Below are 15,385 nucleotides of genomic sequence, written 5' to 3'. Positions count from 1 at the left end.
AATGTTTAATAATCTGCTTGCTTCCTTTTGCCTTTGATTATTGGCTTTTATTTCAATTACGGAAGACCTGTGGTTCTTTTTGCGTAAGAGATGAGGCTTTTTGCATGTTTACCTATGGGTTTTTTTGATTTTTTTTGTTTGCTAAATAGGAAGTCTGTGGTTCTTTCCAACTCTGGAAAATATATGATTTTGTTAGCATTTGTTAGGTACTTTATTTTTCATTGAATACCTATTCTTGTCTTATTTTGTTGAGATAACTTGAAGTCCACAATAAAGAGTTGTTATTTTGCAAGACAAGAAAAGCTTATAAATTCAACTCCCCCAGATCATTTTAGGAACAGCTCTCTTGTGTTCATACAATATTTGGCATCTTTGAAGTTACTTGAAGTTTCAATCATATCACTTCATATGTAGATAACTCAAATTTTAGCTCCTGAATTTTTGTATTCACCATGTTTCCTGTCTTTTATCTTGATCAAAAGTCACCTCTCCCTTTTAAATTCTATCAGGTGCATAGTGAAGGGTAGGTTGTCATTAAAGAAGCTTTTCATATCTGAATTGGTTGTTTCACCAGACTTGCCCAATAGCTGTGCATCAAAACCTATTGTAGACTTTGTTAGCTCCTGGGGATTAAGAGCAGCAAGATCTGTTACAATTAATGCAGTGTGAATGTCAAAAGCCCTTCAGCTCTCAAAACTCTTAACCAGGCTCAACAGTTAAAGGTTGCATGAAAGCAGGCTTGGGAATTCACACTCCTGACAAAGAGCTGACTTCACTGTGCTAGCAAAGTGAATTACTTCTAGAAATTTTGTGTGATATTTTCAGAACTGGTTCTGCTGTCCAGTGTGCAGTCAGGCTGAAAATACATTTACATGAAACTACTGGACCTTCCATTTCAGATTGGATGTTTTTAGGCAAGCATAGCTGAATATTTTCAGTTTCTTTAAGGCCCTGTCTGAATGGAATAGTAAGAGACATACCTGTAGATTATGAAGACGAATTAAAGGAGAGAGCATGTATGTAGCAGATCTCAAGAACTGGAGATTCTAGATGTGTTATACTGTGTATTCTTCTGATAACTGCACTACAAAATCATGATGAAAGGAAAATGTTAATTTAAAATCCATGGTATGTTATCTGAAATGGCTGATAGTTTTTCCTGCAGCTAGTATAACAAGAAAAACATGTTTCCTCTGAGAACAGCCATTGAAGCTTGCATGCCAGTTTTCTTTTTGAATCAATAGATCACCTATTTCTCCAACTGAAGACTTTTATTGATTCATATAATGGGGAATCCTTTTTTGATAGTAGTTTTAAAATTCCTTTTTTTCCTGTTGTCTTGGTTTTGCAAGTCCTGAAGTGATTTAAGTGTGTGAGGCAGAAGCAGAACACTTGTAAAGCCCTTACATAAACTTGACTGGCACCATGCAGTCTGTCAACATGGTTGAAGTGCTCAACTGAGTCAGTGTTGCTGATGGCTGGAGAAACCACAGGCAAATGGGAACTGTAAGAAGCGTCTTCTTGCCAGGCAGTTTTTGCTTTTGCTCCTGCTATTTCTTTGGATTGTTGGAAAGCTGTTTTTCATATATGTATCACACAGTGCCCTAAGTGCATCTATCATGTTTCACACAGACTGTGAAAGAAATTCTTGAGTTTAATCGCTTGGTTTTCTTTTTTGCCTCTGCCAGAAATCAGGTACAGATTCATCCTTCAGCTAATGAGGAGGCCAGGTCTGCAGCTGAAATGCAGTATAGAACAGGCCTTGTTCTTGGTATGTATAAGAACCTAACTAATGACACTGGGTTCAACTTTCCTTGCATATATTATTTTTCCCTGTGAATAATTAAAACCTAGAAAAATGAGCTTTTGTTTTCCCCCTTGTGCTAGTTGTCTCCAAGACAGGTAAATAAATACTATTGACATAGAAAAAATAAAGAAAAACATGTTTTTCCCCTTAATGCAACCGGACTTTCTGATTAATTTTGAAGAGCCCAAGTTTCTTCTTAGATATCATTAACAGCTTAAGGTCTAGATATGTAATTAAATTTTTTTTTTTTTTTTTACAAAATGAAGCATAGGAGAAGTCTTAACCTCTGTATTGTTAAAGACACAACTTTATAGTGAATTTTAATTGCAGAAGTATGGAAAATGGTAATTTTCACAACCTTGGGCAAGAATAAATGATTCTGATCATCTCTTACTGCTTAAACATAGCCATAAAAATTTAGCAGGGAACATTAGTGTGGAGAGTAATTGAGAGAAATACTGTAAAAGGCATAGCATTCCTAGCTGAATTCAGAAAATTATAAGATAAGAATAAATGAACTGCAGTAGTAGTTCTTTAGATGGGAGCTTTTGAAGGCAAGCTAGGTTTGAATTATGAAAGGATTGATTAACAGTTGTCAGAATAATTTCTGTTTATTCTTTCATTTGAACTTACCTGATCTTCAGTGCTATATGTAGCAGGTAAAGTTTTTTGGAACTGTTTAAAGGCAGCATTAAAACAGTGGTATTGTGGTGGTCAGTCTCTGGTCTGTCCAGTCATCTCATTTGTGGTAACTCGAGTATACAGAGTTGTGAATTTGTATTCCTGGCAGTTCTGGTTAGAAGAGTATTGTTAGCTGTGTTGTATAAAGATTAAGTAAATTAAAACTTGAAATTTTTGAAAATGAGAAGTGATTTCAGACTCTCTCAAAATCACAAACTGTGAGGTTATCTTGCACATTTTGGTCACTTTACAGTTCCAGCACAATAGTTGAATAAAAAAGTCAGTCAGTCATGCATCAGGTTTTGCTGTTGTTGTTGATTTGGCTTTTATTTTATTTCTTTCCAACTTTCTTCTCTTTATTGTTTGGGTCAACTTTACTAGAGATCCACAGTGACTTTGTGTATGGAGTATGTTAGGAGTTCCTGTGTCTGATAGTTGTACTGTACAGAAAGTAGTGATGATGGTTTTTATTGTTTTGTTTGTAAAATAATAGAACACCTCCACACTTATTCTGAGGGTACTACCAAAAGTTGAAAGTTTTTTGGGTTCCTTAAAATCCGTCTGGGGTGTTATCACTGTTTCCCTTTGCATACACACATCTCCCAGTTCTTTGCTAATTCTTAGTAGTCATGGCAATCGTTCTAGAAGTGGAGGAATTTGCTTTCCTCCCTGTGGGCTTGAATCTCTTCAGTTTTAACTTTCCTTTTGTATCCTGAGCAGTGCATCATAGTTTTGGAGTGCTGTAGTGTATCTTCCTTAGTTGTGCATTAGAGGGAAAAAAAAACAACTAACTTTTTTTAGTTGCTGTTTTATCACATAGCTTTGAAATTTGTAGCTTCCTGACTATACAAAATCAGGCAAACTGAGAAAATAATAATGAAAATTTTAGTAGTTTTGATCATCATACTCCAAACGAACTGTTTATTAAAACTATCTATTTTTTTTAGTCAGTAAAGATCCAGTGTTCATATACTCTGCTGTGTTTCAGGTTTTAAATTGACTGAAAGTCAGTGGTTTTGTTCAGTACCTTTTGTGTATTTTGTGGAGCATTTACACGAATGTGTGGTCATTCCCATTAGGTGGTCAGGACCGAGAACTTCTCCAAAGGAGAAAGGAGAAATACAGGCGAGAGCTGATGGAACAGATGGCTGAGCAACAGCGAAATAAAAGACGGTAATGGAAAGTTACTATATTTTTTTAAAGATAGTGGCTGGAATTTGGAGGCATTTCATTAATTCAATGTGGTAAGAGAAAAATTCGTAACTGAGGAATTCCAGGTAGTGAGGTAATATTGCATTCAATTAAACTCGTTGCCGTGAGAGCTTTAGTTTCTAATAATCAAATTCACCAGCTCTCAATGGGACAAAGAAAACCCAGATATTTTTTCATTTTTAAAAAATGATTTTAGTTTCTTCAGGGTAACGAAGCTTTGACTGAAGTTATCTTTTTTGCTGGTGTGGGAGTGTCTAACTACTTGGCAAAGTTGAATATTAGTCTTGTTTTTGCCCTCCAATTTAGGAAAGTAACCTCTTATTTTTGAAGCACTTGACCATGTGGCTTATGCAGAATAATAAAATATTAATTTCTTCCTTACCTATTAGCAGCTGCCTACTGAATAACAGTATGGATACATAAAAACACACAGTGATATTAGTGAAGGGATAAGGAATTAAAAATAAGTTAGTATTGGCAGTTTCACTATGATGAAAAATTCTGCATGCTAAACAAACCTGAGCCCAGAAATTACAAAATAGTATTTATTGCTGCAATTTTGAATCAGTCATTTCAATGTATTTAATACTAACTTCTTGAATGTGAATAAAGATAAATTTTAAGAAATGTCCTGAAAAGTTGTAGTAAACAGGTTTGTGGTGATTTGTCCTTTTATGGTAGTTGGATTTTTATTAGGTGGAATAGATGGTAGCCAGATGCTTCTTGAGAGTTCTGTTTATTTAAAATATTACACAGTTTCCTTCACTGACTCCAGAAGAATTCAAGTGGATTACTGTCTTCTGTTATCCTGTATTTTCGGAGTTATTTTAGCTACAAAGTTGTGAGCTCTATGCTTTGAAAGAATGAGTATAGTTGTTACTGCTTTCTGATATGATCCTTTTTTTTAAAAAAAAAATCCCCAACAAAACAGTGAGAAGGAACTTGAGCTCTTAGTTGCTGCTTCTGGAGCTCATGACCCAGAAAAGAAGGTAAGAAACTTGGATTTTCTTTCACCTATATAGACTTTTCCTTTTTTCTTGCTCAGTCACAAAACTCTGTAGGGCTTCTATAAAATGATAAATGCTGATTGTTTTGGTTTTTTTTTTAATAGGGCATCAGAATAGAACAAAATTGAAACCAAGGATGATAAGGCTGTGTCGTGGTTTAATCCCAGTCAGCAGCCAAGCCCAACACAGCCACTTACTCAATCCCCCCCCAGTGGGACTGGGGAGAAAATAGGAAGGATAAAAGCTAGAAAACTCATAGGTTGAGAGAAAGACAGTTTAATAGGGAAAGCAAAAGGTGCACACACAAACAAAGTAACACAAGGAATTAGTTCTCTGCTTCTCATGGGCAGGCATCTCCAGGAGAGCCGGGCCCCATCACACATGATGGTGACTTGGGAAGACAAACACCATCACTCTGAACATCCCTCCCTTCTTCTTGCCCCCACATCATATAATGAGCATGATGTCATATGGTCTGGAATGTCCCTTTGGTCAGCTGGGGGCAGCTGTCCCAACCTCCCATGCACCTCCAGTCTCCTCACCAGCGTGTCAGTATGAAAAGCAGAAAAGGCCTTACCTCTGCGTAAGCACTGCTCTGCAATAACAAAAAACATCACTATATTACCAACCCTGTGTTCAGCACAAATCCAAAGTATAGCCCCATAACAGCCACTTTGAAGAAAGTTAACTCTATCCCAGCCAAAACCAGCACAGGCTGTAACTTGTTACACATGCTGTCAGCTTAAGAGGAAAGTATTTTCATGGAAGTTATTGAACATTTTCTTGTGCAGTGACCAAGTGGAAATTTTGAACAGGCAGTGATTATCATAAAAAAAATACTTAGTGTCCATTGCTAGCCTGTTTACATGCACACAGTAGTAACCTTTCCTTGGAAATGTAAAGTATGCTGCAGAAAGTTTTTTCTCTTTTTCAGTTAAGAAAAAATCTAGTTGTTTTGCAGATGAGTTGATTTCACTGTATCAGTTTTTAATTTCAAATTTGTAATTGTTTTTAAATGATTCCATGTAGTGTTCAGGATTACAAGCATTTTCATAGGATTTTGTAAAAAAACAAGATGCTTAATATTTTGTTGCTTGTAAAACGTGATGCAGAGTTCCTGCTGTCTCCACTTCCTTAGTAAGGTGATGATTACGTTAAAAATTTTGATTAGCATATATCAAGGAGTAGGTTGTCAGCACTATAGCACTAGTAGCTGACTGCTTGTTGCAGAACTTGCATGATTTGCATGTGTGTTTGCTATGTGCCTGAAGCCATTGCATCTTGGAGATCTGCTGCTGAAGAGTTGGTAACTGTTTCAATCAAGAATAGACTGGTCATTAATTTAACTGGTAACTGGTTTAAATTATCAGCAGTGCTGGGTGTTTTTGAATGCAAGAAACTTATGCCATTTCTGGAGGGTTCAGTAGAGGTGAAAGGAGGTCCTATTTGCTAGAAAATGAAGGTGGGTGGATAGCTGTAAGATTTTATTAGTCAGCATGTGAGGCAGGAGGCTGAGAATGTGCACAGACAAGCAGTGAAGCTCAATCAAAATTCTTACTTCTAAATGGGGAGGGAGAACACTGCTCTGGCTGCATGTTCCTGCCCTCCCTGCTGAAAGTGTCTGTCTTGCTTGTTTGATCCCTTTTGCAAACTGAGTCAGCTTGGTTAGCTGGCAAAAATCTGAGTCTTTTTTGCTGCTTTAGTTGGCTTAGAGAGGTCAGCTGGCTGATCAGGGATTCAGATGGTGAAAGGGAGAGAGATGGAGTATATGGCTGGGAGCCAGGCAGGAAAAGAGACAAAACTGAGCAGAGGATGCTGGGTCCTTTGGCTCAGCAGGCTGCAAGGTCAGTGTAAACAGTATTGTCTAATCAAAGCTGACTATGCAGAAACATGCTTTGCTGCAGCACTCAGTATACCATATGCATCTCAAAAGTGCCTGTTGTGGGAATAAAATTATATCTAGAGCACGTCCAGAGCATGCACAGTGTTTTAAAACCACTAATTTAGCTGAAAGCCTTCAATTAAGTAGAATTGCTGCATTCATTAAGCATCAGTCACTGTTAGCTTTAAATTGCCTCTCAGGGAGAGATTCTAATTAGGTGGATTTCTTGATTAATTACAGGTTGGTTAAATAGCAATGCCTGATTAAGAATCTATAAATGTAGACTTTTGGCTCGTTTAAAATGAAACAGTCCCCAGGATGAACTGAATACCACAGCTAATCTGAAATTAGCTACAGAGCTGAAATCTGGGGCACTTTGGGAACAGTTCACATTAAAGTTAGTGAAAAAGGCTGTTTTAAATGTTCTCCTGCTCAAGACACTGGATTTGAAAAGACAAGTTAAAAAAATAGTCTGTAGACTGCATTATAATTTTCAATTGCTGTAGCTTGTATCTGTTAGCTACTTTTGTATTCACATATAGAAATTTGAAGTTAAATGTTACAAGCAAATCAAGTAGATTTTGAGAATTTTTATCTTAATGCTGTAGTTTGTGATTGGTGAGTACTAACTACTTTGTATATACTGTCTTGCAGCTAAGTGATGAGGAGGTAAAGATTTAATATTTTGCTGAAATACTTCCATATTGTAGGGTTTATGATTTGCTGTTAGATATTTAATAATTAGCTGGTTTCTGGTATTACTTTCTCTGAATGCATGTTAGTTGAAGCACTGCAATGTTAGGACCAGCGAATTCAGAACAAAATCTGTTTTACTTATACACTGTATGATTTGTTTCCATTCTTCTATTATATTAACTTATTTAAATAAACATTAAAATAGTTACACACAGCAGTTGCTGTAAGAGCTTTCTGGATGTGATAGGGTAGTTCTGAAACTAACTGACTTGCATGCCTTTGCATTATTTGCATGTTGCCTTTGACTTTCTTCTGAGGCTGCCAGTTATCAATAAACATTTGCTACTTCTATGTTGAAAAAGAACCACCCCAAAAATTCATAATTGTTGTGGTTGAAAAAAATCAATAAAATACAAGGAACTTAAAAAATGAAATAATGGTGTTGCAAGGAAATGTTTATTGGAAAAAGTCTCAGTATCTGTTTGATTTCAGTTTTTAGTGATTATGAGCCATTTCAGTCTTGGGATGGGAGGGAGGGATTTTGTAAACTTTTCCTATGCCTAATATAATGTGACAATTCTGTCAGTGTAAGAAATTGGCAGCTGTAGATAACCTGTACTACAGACAGAAATATTCTTTTTTCTGGGTATTAGCTAGAACTGTATGCTTCTTGAAACTTGCCACAGAGGTTGTTTTTTGTAAATCCATGATAAACTTCCTAGATTTCCCTGTAGTATTAGATTCCCAGTAAACCACTGGGAGAAAAACCTGCAATTACTAGAAATTTGAATAGCTAGTTGGGACCCAGTGAAGTGTTTAAAACAACCTAAATGGAAGGTCAGAATATTTCCTAGTAATGACAAGATAACCGTTTCATTTTGGTTTTATGTTTATGCTCTTTTCTTCTCTTACCTTTTTTTTTCCCCTTTTAGCCAAATAGACTGAAGCAGTTTGGCTTCACAGCAAGAGCTTCTGAAGAGAAAGTACCTCCTGAAAGGCCCAGGGTAGCTTTCCAAACTCCAGTGCCTGCCCCTTCAGCCTCTCCAGTGAATGAAGACTTTCAGAGTGATAAAGACTTTCCCAGAGGGCTAGCCAGCACTCTTGGTGAAATAGCAGCTCCCAGGTGCTTCACCATCATGTTTGTTTTACATGTTAAATAAGATTGATGTTAAGCATGTTATTGCTGCTGAGGTAGAGCTCAGTGGTGCTACTGATCCTTCTCCAAGGAACTGGTGGAGGTAGAAACAATATTTTGACAATTAAAAGAAAACTGACTACTTTGCACTGGAATAAACTTTAAATGTCAATTTCTTCACAGTTTATTTTGAAAAATCTGTGGAGGCTGGATTATCTGTGAAGACAGCTCTCTCCTAGTGGGCGTTTGTATAGGATAAGGGTTGTACTGTGGAAGTTATGTCCATGCCTGTAATATTGAATCATGTGCGAGGATGCTTGGGCACGTGCCCAGCAATGGCCATATTTTCAGAAGGCTGGTATGGTATGAGTTTGGCCCCTGTCAGTTAGCAATATCCCAAGGGATACCTACAGTGCATCCCTCAGGAAAGCACTGTAGGCAAGGACAGTGTCCATTAGATGCTGTGATTGAGGCTAAACTGTTGAGAGAGAGAGAAGGAGCTTCAGGCATGTGGCTGAAGCTGTGCTGAGCTACTCAGCCTTTGACCAGAGACTAATCCTTGCCTTGTTTTATTTACTGTTACTGATGTAACCAGTAAGTATCATTAACTGAGCTAGTAAAAGAAGGCGTGCTTGTTTTATGTTCTTTAGATCTCTGGAATAGTGTGGGTTCATGTACTACTCCCTAAGGGAAGGTAAATTCCCTACTGAGGCTTATTGTTTCTGCACGGCACTAATGAGAGGTCTTCAGCTGAACTAAATTAGAATTTTTTCATAATGAATTCTCTTTCTACTCCCATTCCCCCTCCCTTCTCTTTCCCTCCCTCTCTTTTCCTTCCTCACTTCGCTTCTTTTGATGATCTCTTCAGCTGTACAGCAAACCAAAGAGTTTTGTCCCTTTTTTCTTTAAGGCTTGCACCATTGCCACCGCCTCCAGCACCAGTTCTGACAGACAACTATAGAACACCTTATGATGACGCATATTACTTTTATGGGGCTAGGAATCCTCTGGATCCCGCTCTTGCATATTGTAAGTGGATGATTTTAGGTGGATTGGTTGTTAGAGTGATTAAGGTGACTACTTTTAATCTAGTTAAATAATGAATAATGTGGAACTAGTGACAGCAAATCAAACTAATTTTTTAGAATTGAATGAAAAGGGCTTTTTTCCAATGGTGTTTTTGAATGAAGTAGTTTTTTTTCAACTACAAAAGCGACTGTGGCTTCCAGAAATCTTGTTCATCACTTGAACAAGCTCTAGTCTCAGCTACTTAGCCATTACTCCTCCTGCATTATAATTTTCATTATAATTTTGATAATTAAAACATTATTTTCTGAATTTACATAACTAATATAATTCATTACATGTTTGGTGTTGTTACAATTTCAGATATAATTTTAAATATTTTTAGAACATTAATACATTAAATATCTTAAAATAATGTACAAAGAATTCTAACTTTGTATTTTAAGGACTTTTTTTGGTCTATCCTTTGAGTGCTTCAAAAGTGATTTCATGAGAGAAACAATAGTGATGTGTGTGTGGAGGGACTGGATTGTGTGGTGTGGTTTTTTTCTCTCTTTTCTTTGCTTTTTTAGAGGAAAAAGCAGAAATACTTTTTAAAATTTGTTGTGCTACTGTGCTGGTTTAAAGATAAACTGAAAGGTAAACTGAACCCAATTCAAAAGAGATTATAAATCAGAGTTACAATTTAATAACAATAATACAGTAAATACAATTATACAGACAGACAATTGGTTTTTAACCTACAAAACCCAGATGTATAACCCAGCACGCTGGGGCACATACAGAATGATGTTTGTTGGCCCCCGTGCTGAGCCCCACGTGGCCCCCCTGAGTCCAAAGTAAAAGGGGAGGAAAACCTGTTGGTGAGAGTGCTGGTCGCAGTCTGGTCGAGGTTCTGGTCCTCCTCTGGATCTGACGAGTGGGGGCCCAGAAGTCCCAAGACCCCAAGATTATATACTCTCAGGTTCGAGTGGGAATGCCCAGTACCTCCTGCAGGGTGGGAAGTTCTACAAGGGGTGGTTGTGAGTTGTGAGATATAATTGGGATCCTTGGTGGCCCATTGGCAGACATGACCCCTCAGGCTGGGTGTGAAGGTGCTGATGACTCCCTGGAGGGGAGTTATCACACCTGAGTCATTGGTGTGAGGATAGGAACATCCTCCTATCTCACAGGCTTTTTAACACCCAGTTATAGCCTGAGGGGTCAGGTGTGCTCTGGGCAGCTGCTGCAAACGGTCTATTGTTAACAGCTTCTGGGAAATGACATAGAGGGTGTAGAATACACAGTTTGGGTTACACCCACGCAGTGATGAACTAGTCCTGACTGCTCTAACTAGGACAGCTACCTTCATAGAAACGGTAAAATAAAGGGGGGAAAAAACCCTTACAAAAATAACTCTTTTACTAGTTTTATTTGAATGGTATTTGTATGCACTGGGGAATTTCAGGAAAGGTAGAGACTGAAGAGCAAAAGTTTTGGGATTTTTTTTTTCTGTCTCCATTGTAAATTTCTGCCTATCTTGTTATGTAATATCTTAGGGTTTGAGAAAGACTTGTTTGTTTGTTTGCTTCCTTATTTAAAAGTTCCATGCATTTTATCTTTTCTTTGTAATCTTATTTTCAGACCACAGTTTTAACTCACAGAAGTTTGGGGACTTTGATGGGGTTGTTTGGTTTCGGTTTTTTTCCTGTATATTTTATTTTGGTAGTTATTGTTTGTTTGTGTTTGTTTTTAACTTCTATCCATAAAACTTCTAGAGTAAAATGGCTTACAGTTTAGAGTATTAAAGAAACTAATACTTGAAATTCACATATGAGAGTTAAGTTGTCCTAAAGCTTGGTTACTCAAACTGGAATATTGCTAGTGCTTGATATTTGAACAGTGAAATTGTCTTGAACACGAGCAGTAATAAGCACAGTAATTTCAAGCCCCTTGTGGCAGGGTGCTGCAGGTCTTGTTTCAGTGAGAGTACAGGTGCCAGATGTACTGTAATTAGATGATACATTTGGAAAGCATGAGGACAAGTGTTACCATCAAGCGAGTTATTTTGTTATTTCATTTTAGAATATGTTATTGAAGTAATTTGTAAAATTTAAAGGGGTTTAGTTGAATTTAAGAAATAGATTTGTACTGTGGCGTTGTATTTCTTGCTTTAGAGGGCATTATGGATTAGCTAAATTTGTTATAGAAGCTGAAAGTCCTGTTAGTAATCCTGCATTTACAGAGTTAGAGCAGTGAACTCTGTTCTTTTAAGTAATGGCAAATATTTATACCCAAGCATTCAAAATTTAAAATAGTATTTTTATTTTTTCTGTGTAGATGGTACCAGTATGATGGGAATGCAGCCTACTCCTAATCTGGATCCCCCTTTAAATCAAGCCCCAGCAGAGCAATCTGTGTAAGTATTATCTGGATTCATATTCTTTGTTTGCATTTATCTTTTTGTGTTGGGAATATTTTGCTGAGAATGGACATGCCTTTGAAATAAAATGTATTAAACACAACTCTTCAAACTTCTAATGAAGGATTTCTATCTAAACAATAAACCAATAATTCAGCAAACTCCTACTTTCATATAAATTTATGAAAATGTTTGGGATTATAATCTACCAGGCTGTGGAAAACAGCTTTTAAGGAATTTTTAATTTTTTTTTTTTTTAATTCCCCCCATCTGGACCCTGTGATGTTTTCTTTTTATATGTGTGGTTTTTCAATTCAGAAGTAACATTGGACAGAGGAATACAGGAGACAAACAAAGAAGCATAGGAATATTTTCTGAAGAAAAAACACAGCCTTCCAAAGAGGCAACATTATCTTACCAACAAGAGTTACAACAGCAGGTACTGAGTGATAAAGTTTCTGACTCTTTATTCTTTTATTTTTTAACACACAATGGTTGTAACTGTAGTACTCTTTCAGACATTTTTATTTAGCTTACAAGTAAAAAGTTTTCTAACTCTCCCTCCCTTCATCACTTCTTTCCTCACGTTCCTCAGACCCTGCTTTAGTTTGCTTTAACTCTTCAAACAGACAATAAGCTCTTCAATTTTTTTGTCAGAGGCAGAGAGAATGTTAAGATTTACAGCAAACGTTAGTTCCAGGCATGTAGCTTTGTATGATTATTTTCATAAACATAAGAACCTGCATCTTAAAGGCAGTGGATTATATTGCTGTGATATTCCTGCTAAAAGATTGCTTTTGAGCATTATTGCTATAATTATTAGGAACAGTCTAATTTCAGTAAGTTCTTCATGATCGTTTGGACACTAATTCAAAAGCTTCCCATATGTTTATTTCCAGTGTGTTTGCAGTGGTGCCTTACCATTTTTAGCTTCCTTTTTGATAGACTAGACAAATTTTTCGAATCCCCTGTTCCAGTAGACATCCTAGACCCCTACTCATTTTAGTGACCTTTTGTTGCTGTACCTTGTGGGAGTTTATAAAATCTATTTGGCCATAATGAGGCATATTATTTTGCAAGATATTTTGCTAGAACCCAGTTCAGTGGCACTTAATATTTTCTCATCTTATTCTTTATATATTTCTTTGCTGGGGGTAAATAATGGCTATAAAAATATTATAGTTCTAATTATGATTGTGCATAGGGATAAAAGAAAGGCTGCCAAGCCAAGTCAAATAAAGAATTAAATAAACATTTAGGAATAGTGTCTGATATTGCACATATGCTTCTCTAAAGGCATTTTTTTACTATGGGCTTAAGTAAATTTTGTTTTGCCATATGAGAAGCTGCACAATTTGACACAAAGGTCTAATAAACATTGCACGATACAGTTTTTCAGAGTTATTATGCTGCTTATGGTTGAAAGCAAACAGAAGGTATTCTGCTTTTTTTTCCTGTTGACAAGACTGACCATTTTTGTGAATGGTTGAAGGAGCTAGATGGGTCTTTGTTTACTCATTATATCTCTAATGAAATTGTACGACTACTTGATAAGGGGAAATCATAGAATTACAGAATGGTTAGACTTGGAAGGGACCTTAAAGGTCATCTTGTTCCACCTCCCCCTACAGAGACACCTACCATTAGAGCAGGTTGTTCAGAGCCCTATCCCAACTGGCCGTGAACACTTCCAGGGATGGAACATCCACAGCTTCTCTGGGCAGCCTGTTCCAGTGCCTCATCACTCTCACAGTGGTTTATACTAACTATATTTATCTAATTAGTAAGTTTATCTAATGCACATGCAAACTTAAGAAAAATACAGTAATATATTTTAGTTACATAGATAGTAGTTAATGTTTGAAAAGCCCTAAGCAGAAGAGGAACTTTTTAACAGCTGTTCACTTTGTATATGTTACATTTATGAGGAAATGTAGTTATGTAAATGTAACCTGATTTTGAAGATAAGGAAGAACAATCTGTATGAACATTTCTGTGTTACATACATACATCATATGGTATTACTGCAGAAAACTAGTTCATCAATGGTTATAGAATTGTGTATCATTCTGTTAAGGCAGTTATTGTTAGGAGTCATCTCTAGTTTAAGTTTTGATTAAACAAAATATACCAGGTTGAGAGAAGCAAGTGTTGTAGTATTGTACAATTTTGCCTGTTTGATTTTCAGGCAGTATAAACATCTGTATCAAAGATGCAGAGAAATGGAACTTTGGATATAGAGCAAGTGTCAGATGTGAACATTTCTGGAACTTGGGAGTCTTATAATGTGTATCTGTGTGTTTCTCTGATTATGCACAACTGACCGTGCACGTTTTCACAACAGTATTCAATGCACTGTCTGCAGCATAGACAGTGAAATGTTTGGATCTGCTTGATATAGATGAGGGAAATAGGTAATGAGAGCATTCAGTTGGCACCGTTAACTTTTTATTAAAATTATACCTAATGTGATATTTTTATGGAACTGACTTTGTTTGGTTTGTTTTTAGATAAGAGAGAGAGAAGAGCGGCGCAGGCAGGAGCGAGAGGAGAAGGAGCGCTATGAAGCCAAGTTAGAAGCAGAAATGAGGAATTACAACCCCTGGGGAAGAGGTGGTGGTGGTGCTCCTCTCAGAGATGCAAAAGGAAATCTGATAAGTATGTTTGCCAAAATTATGTGTTGTCTTTTCAAGATTGATGTTTTCTTGCTCTCCTAAAGGCTCTATTCAGCTACATTATCCCTTGTTTAGTAACACTAGTAGCCCTTTATTGACAAATAGACTTACTTGTTCGAGGAGGTGCACTCTAGGAATATTTCAGTAATTATTTTGATTTCTGTAGAGGCATTTGAAGAGCAATTTGAACACAATGGGCAACGCAGGATATGTCAACTAGAAGTGAAGACATGCAGTTGTAAAGGGAGAAAGAAGGAGGAAAACAAGCTGTTAGAATATGCTCTCTTGTGAAGACTTTTATTTAAACGTGTCCAGGGACAAGTTTTAAATTGTTTTTTCTTTTTAAAAGTAATTTCTAGGGTTAGAAATCTCTACTTTTGACATGGAAAATGGAAGCATGTTTTATATGAATATACAAAGCTAAGTGGAATATTTAAATTTCCACAAGTAACACTGTTGGTAAGTGGCTATATAAAGAGCAGTCCACAGTAATGTTTTTTAAGGCTTAGTTTTTTCCAAATGCTCTTTTATACAAGATGGGAGTACCGAGCTGGGAAATAGCTGTGATCCAGGCAAGTTGTTCATCCACCCCTCCAGTAAATTATGGAACATTTACTGGATAAGTAGTTAGTTTCAGTTATATGACACCTGAGCAACATATGGCAAAATTAATAGTGTAGTTTGAGGGTAGCAGGTGAAGTTTAAATGCTTTTTTAAAGATTTTGTAGCCAAATTACAAGTTCAGAAGCTTGCATTAAGGATCCAAGCTTGCATTTATTACCAGAGCAGATAGAGGTGTTAATACTGCCTGACTTTAGACGCTGCATTTAAGTGTTTGACTTCTTTCTCTATGCTTTAACAGT

At 36.7% G+C, this 15,385-nt stretch overlaps 1 protein-coding gene across 9 annotated transcripts in view; it reads left to right on the top strand.

Annotated features, from left to right (window-relative positions):
* CSPP1 (centrosome and spindle pole associated protein 1) overlaps nucleotides 1-15,385 on the top strand; it is a 64,233-nt gene that overhangs the window by 22,405 nt on the left and 26,443 nt on the right. For all 9 annotated transcript variants that reach the window (XM_025895730.1, XM_018079631.2, XM_018079615.2 and 6 more), the window contains 8 exons: nucleotides 1,689-1,771; nucleotides 3,568-3,661; nucleotides 4,632-4,689; nucleotides 8,218-8,408; nucleotides 9,331-9,449; nucleotides 11,766-11,844; nucleotides 12,166-12,286; nucleotides 14,358-14,505. In XM_025895730.1, coding sequence (XP_025751515.1) covers nucleotides 1,689-1,771; nucleotides 3,568-3,661; nucleotides 4,632-4,689; nucleotides 8,218-8,408; nucleotides 9,331-9,449; nucleotides 11,766-11,844; nucleotides 12,166-12,286; nucleotides 14,358-14,505 — 893 coding nt within the window. The remainder of the gene's footprint in view (nucleotides 1-1,688; nucleotides 1,772-3,567; nucleotides 3,662-4,631; nucleotides 4,690-8,217; nucleotides 8,409-9,330; nucleotides 9,450-11,765; nucleotides 11,845-12,165; nucleotides 12,287-14,357; nucleotides 14,506-15,385) is intronic.

Source organism: Manacus vitellinus, unplaced genomic scaffold, assembly GCF_001715985.3.
Source record: "Manacus vitellinus isolate BGI_N305 unplaced genomic scaffold, ASM171598v3 scaffold_1_pilon, whole genome shotgun sequence".
Classification (NCBI taxonomy): Eukaryota; Metazoa; Chordata; class Aves; order Passeriformes; family Pipridae; genus Manacus; species Manacus vitellinus.
The sequence above is the reverse complement of the archived record's forward strand: the minus strand, read 5'-3'. Positions and strand labels throughout refer to the sequence as shown.